The sequence below is a fragment of the Mobula hypostoma genome, chromosome 3 (assembly GCF_963921235.1).
Source record: "Mobula hypostoma chromosome 3, sMobHyp1.1, whole genome shotgun sequence".
NCBI lineage: Eukaryota > Metazoa > Chordata > Chondrichthyes > Myliobatiformes > Myliobatidae > Mobula > Mobula hypostoma.
In genome coordinates, this window is record NC_086099.1 from 113355897 (window position 1) to 113363094 (window position 7198).

General features: G+C 43.3%; 1 protein-coding gene across 1 annotated transcript in view; it reads right to left on the reverse strand.

Annotated features, from left to right (window-relative positions):
* Nucleotides 1–1207, reverse strand: part of rbm46 (RNA binding motif protein 46) — a 91019-nt gene extending 89812 nt beyond the window's left edge. Inside the window, exon 1 of the mRNA XM_063042238.1 lies at nt 1057–1207. Coding sequence (XP_062898308.1) covers nt 1057–1207 — 151 coding nt within the window. The remainder of the gene's footprint in view (nt 1–1056) is intronic.
* Nucleotides 1208–7198: the final 5991 nt, after the last annotated feature.

The following is a 7198-nucleotide window of genomic DNA, read 5'->3' on the forward strand; positions in this document are numbered from 1 at the left end:
TGAGTCTGATTGAATTCTTCAAGGATGTAATGTGCTGCAGATGTTTACGTTCTAATATATTTAAGGTGAGAGGGGTTAAATTGAAAGGAAATGTTATTGTATACACAGTGTTGGGGGTGCCTTGAAAATGCCGCAAGAGGTGGTCATGGAGGCAAGTACAATGGGGATGTTTAAAAGGTTCCTAGATAAGTACAATAATATGCAGAAAATGAAAGGATATGGGGATTGCTTAGGTAGAAGTGCTTAGTTGGTTAGGCACTTAATTATCCGTTTAATTAGTTTGGTCTAACATTGAGGATCAAAATGTCTGTTCCTGTGCTGGACTGTTCTATGTTCAGGCAGAACCCAGCTTTCACAGCCGCTGCAATGCTTAGCAGACAATAAATTAAGGTACCAGCACAAGAAGCATTTCAAGCATGAACAATAATTCCACAGGTTTGTCATAACATAGACTATGACATGAACAAAGATTTTATAATTCACTACCCACTGACTCTTTCTGCAACCTTCTACTTTCAGTTTTCCTCAGTTCCAAAGACGAATTTCAAACTGAAGCATTATTCATTTTATCACAGAAGTTGCCTCAGCTGCTGAGTATTTACAACATTTCCTGTTTCTATTTTAGACTCTTATCATCTGTACTTGATTGAGTTACAATGTCATAACCACATATTGAGCAACCTATGATATAAACCCTTCTTTGAAAAAAATTATGAGTAACCAGCACCATATTTAAATACAATATTCTGCAGTAAGGAGTAACTGGAGAAGTGCAGAAACCAGGTCAATAAGTACCCGCATGGATTTTCATCTACCTCAAGCTAAGAAGCATAATTGTAATAACTTTTATTTAAAAAGAATTTATACTAAATAGAACCAGCAGGTATAATTCCAGCATAACTTTTCAGACTGTGCTTTATGCTCGAAATGGTACAGCAAAAATTCAGAGAAATTTTCATCTTATCCAAGAGAGGACATTTAATTTTTGCCAATTTTGTGCAGGGAAAAATATGGGAACCCCTCACAGTTTGGTGAAAATTTCTATATTATTCTTACCTGGTGGTGGCCCACCAAATTTTCTTTGTCCATTTTCTTGTATCATGGTATAACCTGTTTGTTCCATCAAGGCAAGTAGTGCTGCTTCATTCTGTGTCACAGAACCAAGTTTATTGGTGCCATTGGTCATGTCCAGGTTTTCTGCTGTCATGGTCATAAGGACTAATTTAAATCTGCATGAGGGAAATTTAAAACAAGTTTTATTCCACAAAAAGAATATGACACCTGCTTTTATACTTGCATGTGTCTCATATTTAACCAATTTCCCCCGGGATCAATAAAGTATGACTATGACTATATTTCAGAATGACACAGAAGGAGATCATTCAGTCCACTGAGTTTTGCCAGCTTTCATGGCAATTCCATTACTTGACCTATAATCCTTGTAACTACTCTCTCTTGAATACCCACCAAAACCAACAGCCACAGAAAGAACACACGAATTCCACACAGGCAGCAACTAAGGTCAGGATTGCACCTGCTATTGCGACGCAGCAGCAGTACCTATTGTGCCACGGCACCACACCGCTGTGAAAACTGTTAATAACTTAAAAGAATTCTTTACTGCAGTTGTACAAGGCCTTGGTGAGACCACACCTGGAGTACTGTGTGCAGTTTTGGTCCCCTAATCTGAGGAAAGACATTCTTACCATTGAGGGAGTACAAAGAAGGTTCACCAGATTGATTCCTGGGATGGCAGGACTTTCATATGATGAAAGACTGGATCAACTAGGCTTATACTCTCGGGAATTTAGAAGATTGAGAGGGGATCTTATTGAAACATATAAAATCCTAAAGGGATTGGACAGGCTAGATGCAGGAAGATTGTTCCCGATGGTGGGAAAGTCCAGAACGAGGGGTCACAGTTTGAGGATAAAGGGGAAGCCTTTTAGGACCGAGATTAGGAAAAACTTCTTCACACAGAGAGTGGTGAATCTGTGGAATTCTCTGCCACAGGAAACAATTGAGGCCAGTTCATTGGCTATATTTAACAGGGAGTTAGATATGGCCCTTGCGGCTAAAGGGATCAGGGGTATGGAGGGAAGGCAGGTACAGGGTTCTGAGTTGGATGATCAGCCATGATCATACTGAATGGCGGTGCAGGCTCGAAGAGCCGAATGGCCTACTCCTGCACCTATTTTCTATGTTTCTATGTTTTATATTTCAGCAAGAGAAAAAATCATATTATCCACAAACATATTTAATATGTATTATTTACTTCAAGCAGCTTGTTTTTAGAAACAAAATACAGAGATTCCAGTTAATTGGGATACATAGGCTCAATTAAGTGGCTCCCCAATAAGACCCCAATAAGGTGGTGGAGCGGCATCTGCACCAGACTTTGAGGCAAGTGGTCTGGGGTTCAAATCTGGCCAGTTCCTTGCACACTTTCCACTTGTGCTGGGTGAGCAACTGGGCCTCATTAAAGAAAGTCAAAAATGCTGAAGAAATGACAAGGCTGCCACCAAAAGGCGCAGAAAAGTACAGTAACAAGAATAAGATGAAGTTTCATAGAGATAAAAAGTACAAAAAAACTACCATTTAACCGAGTAACGATTATGCGGTTAACTGAAATACAGAACAAATTAGAGCCCTATGAAAGAGAGTAGGATACTTGAACTGCTTGTGGGGATGAGACGGCAGGTTTGAACACGGGAATACTTTCTATCTAGTGATCATAATGCCATTCATTTCAAAGTAAATATGGAAAAAGATAGGTCTGGTGGAGATTCTAAACTGGAAAAAGGCAATTTTAGTGGTATCATAAAGGATCTAGCAAATGTGGATTGGGACAGGCTGTTTTATTATAAGACCATAACAGCACAAGGTATAGGAGCAGAATAAGGCCATTTGGCCCAGCAAGCCTGCCCCACCATTTCATCATAGCTGATTCATTTCTCTCTCAGCCCTAAACAACTGCCTTCTCCCTCTGCCTCTTCATGCCTGACTGATGAAAAACTTATCAATCCCTGCCTTAAATAAAACCAATGACTTGGCCTATACAATCACCTGTGGCAACAAATTCCACAGATTCACCACTTTCTGGCTAAAGAAATCTCTCATCTCCATACCAAATGAACATCCCTCTCTTCTAAGGCTGGTCCTAGACTCTCCCACAATACTCTCTCCACATCCACTCCGTCGAGGCTTTTCAACATTCGAAAGGTTTATTGCGATTCCCCCCCCACCACCCCGATGCTTCTGAATTTCAGTGAGTAGAAGCCAGAAGCGTTAAAACACTCATTTGACAAACAAGAGAAAATCTGGAGATGCTGAAAAGATGGGGTACTCCTCAGATGATAAGCCTTTCAATCGCCAAATCATTTTTGTGAAAGTCCTTTGACCCTCTCCAACGTCAGCATATCCTTTCATAGATAAGGTGTCCAAAACTGCTCACCAGTACCTTATTTAGCCACAACATTAGATCCTTGCTTTTATATTATAGTATTCTCAAAATGAATGCAAACTTCTTTACCACAAACTGAACTCTTAGGGAATCCTGCATGAGGACTTTAAAGTGCTGTTGCACCTCAAATTTTTCAATTTTCTCTCCATTTAGAAAATAGTCTATGCTTTTATTTCTTCTACCAAAGCGCACAACCATATATTTCCCAATACTGTATTTCTTTGACGAAATTCCTCATCTAAGTCCTTCTGCAGCCTCTGCTCCTCAATATTAGCTGGCCCTCCACCTACCTTTGCATCATCTACAAGTCATCAATTCCATCACCCAAATTATTGACATATAATGTAAAAAGAAGCAGTCCCATCATAGACCCCTGTGGAACCCCGTTGACTGCAGTACTGCAAAGACGCAACAGAAGAGTTCCCGTGCAAATCTGACAAAGAGCTTTTAAAAACCCAGTCTCTATAAAAGAGAGATATCAATTCCATCATCCAAATTATTGACATATAATGTAAAAAAGCAGTCCCATCATAGATCCCTGTGGAACCCCGCTGACTGCAGTACTGCGAAGACACAACAGAAGAGTTCCCGTGCAAATCCGACAAAGAGCTTTAAAAAACCCAGTCTCTATAAAAGGGAGATACTGCCCAGTGGAGCTGTCATTGTGGAAGCAGTCGTTGTTGTAGTAGTCTTGAATCAGAGTAGTAAGGCTTTGGCTCAACAAAGCTTCGGCGAGAACAGGCAGAGGCAAGGTAAATTCATTCCTTATTTCTAATTCAATTTGAGAGAAAGTAGGGAGCATGTCTACAAAGCCAGTGTTCTGTTCTGGGTGTCAGATGTGAGATTTCCAGGAGAATACCAGCCTCCCCGACACCGTCAGGTGCATCGAGATGCAGCTCCTTAGAGACTGTGTTAAGGAACTGGAGTTGCAACTCGATGACCTTCAACTTGTTAGGGGAAGTGAAAAATGATAGACAGGAGCCACAGGGAGATAGTCACACCAAGGCTACAGGAGACAGGTAGATAGATGACTGTCAGGAGAGGGAAGGGAGAACATCAGATAGTGAAGAACACCCATGTGACCATCCCCCTCAACAGTAAATACTCCATTTTGAGTACTGTTGTGGGGGGGGGGGGGTGGCAACCTACCTGAGGGAAGCAACAGTGGCCATGCCTCTGGCACTGAGTCTGACCCTGTGGTTCAGAACTATAGGAAACTGAAAAGAATAGCAGCAGTAATAAGGGATTCAAGGGAACTGATAGGCCATTCTGTGGATGCAAAAAGGAAACATGGTTGGTAGTTTGCCTCCCAGGTGCCAGGGTCTGAGATGTTTCTGAATGTGTCCACAATATCCTGAAAGGGGAAGGTGAGCAATGACATAGAAAGAAAAAGAAAGGAGGTCCTGAAAAAAGAATCGGGGAGTTAGGAAGGAAGCTAAGAAGCAGGACTTCAAAAGGTAGGAATCTGGGAATTGTTGCCTGTGCCACACAGCAGTGGGGTTAGGAAAGAATAAGGTGGCAGATATATGTGTGGCTTAAGAATTGAAGCAGGCGGCAGTGATTCAGATTTCTGGATAATTTGGAGCTTTTCTGGGGCAGGTGGGACCTGCGCTTCAATCTGAGGGAGACCAATATTCTTGCAAGCAGATTTACTACAGCTGTTGGGAGTGGTTTAAACTAATATGGCAGGGGGATGGGAACCAAAATGAAAAGCAGAGGATGAGCCAGCAGGTTTTCAAGTAGGTGATAGGTGTAACATGAATGTAAGGACAAACCAATGATTGGGTATAAATGCAGACAGAGCAGAGTCAAATTGTACCACTAAGGCAAAATTCAAAACGGTGAAGAATGCAGGACTGAAGGTGCTGAATTTAAATGTACGTAGCATTCAGAATAAAGTGGATGAACTCGTGGCAGAATTAGAGATTGGTCAGTATGATATTGTGGGCATCACTGAGTCGTGGCTGAAGGCCATAGTTTGGAGCTTAACATCAAAAGATATACTTTGTACCGAAAGGAGAGGCAGGAAGGCATAGGCGTTGGTAAGAGATTGAATTACATCTTTGGAAAGAAGTGACATAGGATCAGAGAACGTTGAACGTGGGTGGAGTTAAGAAACTGCAAGAGTTAAAAATCATTATGGGAATCATATACAGACCTCCAAATAGTAGCCAAGATATGGAGGTTGAGATTGCAAAGGGAGCTGAAAAAGGCATGTAATAAGGGTAATGACACAATTGTAATGGGGGACTTCAACATGCAACGGAATTGGGAAAATCAGGTTGGTGTCAGATCGCAAGAGAGGGAATTTGTTGAATGCCTATAAGGTGGCTTTTTAGAGCAGCTTGTGCTTGAACCTACTCGAGGAAAGGCAGATTGGGTGTGTAATAGCTCAGATCTAATTAGGGAGATTAACATAAAGAAACCATAAGGAAGCAGTGATCATAATATGATTGAGTTCATACCACAATTTGAGAGGGAGAGGCGTAACTCCCATGTATCAGTATCACAATGGAATAAAGCGAATTACATGAGCGGGGAGCTTGCCTGGGTGAATTGGAGGAGGATACTTCCAGGGATGACGGCAGAGCAGAGATGGCTGACATTTCTGGGAATAGTTCACAAGGCACAGGATAGATGCGTCCCACAGAGGAAGAAGTTCTTAAATGGCAGGGTGAAGCACCTTCAATAACTCCAAAAGACTGAGGCTGGGTAAAATACTGAAAGGCTTTTATTCGCTGTACAACAACACGACCTCCATGGTGAGTGTCTGCCCCCAGACTAAGGGGGAGGGGCAAGACAGAATCACCTTTATACAGGTGCTGTGGGAGGAGCCACAGGGGCAGTCAGCAGAGGGGCGTGTCCGGACAGTTAACTCAGTTACAACATATATATGGTTTACCACATTCACTCCTTTTTTTTAAAAAAAGAGTCCCGCGGGGTGAAGTGACTGACAATATTTAAAACAAATATATTTACAGGTCAAGTCTATCAGGCGATCGAGTCCGTTGCTGCGATCTACGTAGCACCAGTGGTGATTGCATCGACGACGGCAATTATGCTGGCTCCGGCCTGACTTGAAGTGCCAGCACGTTAGGCGTTGGTAATCCCTCGTGCATGTGTGTCGCGCCCGGTATGGGAGTGTCGTGTGGTGTCTGTGTAGGGCTTAGAGTGTGCAGTGTCTTGTGGGTACAGAGTCAATAGTCACCACGGAGTGTTCAGGGTAGGGGCCCGGTGCTCCAGCGGGCGCCAGGTCGCGGATGGAGACCGTGTCTTCCCGCCCATCAGGTAAAACCACATAGGCATACTGGGGGTTCGCATGAAATAAGTGAACCCTCTCGACCATCAGGGAGTATTTATTGCTCCTCACATGTTTCCGGAGCAGCACTGGCTCCGGGGACGTCAGCCAAGTTGGTAGGGTGGTTCCAGTGGTCGACTTTCTGGGAAAAGAAAAGAGCCACTCATGAGGGGTGGCAATGGTGGCCGTGTGTAACAGGGAGCGGATGGAGTGGAGTGCCTTGGGAAGGACCTCCTGCCATCGGGAGACCAGCAGTCCCTTTGACCTGAGGGCTAAGAGTGTGGCTTTCCACACCATGGCATTCTCCTTCTCCACCTGTCCATTCCCCCGGGGATTATAGCTCGTGGTCCTACTAGCTGCAATTCCCCTAGCCAGTAGGTATTGGCGCAGCTCGTCACTCATAAACGAGGACCCTCTGTCACTGTGAATATAGCATG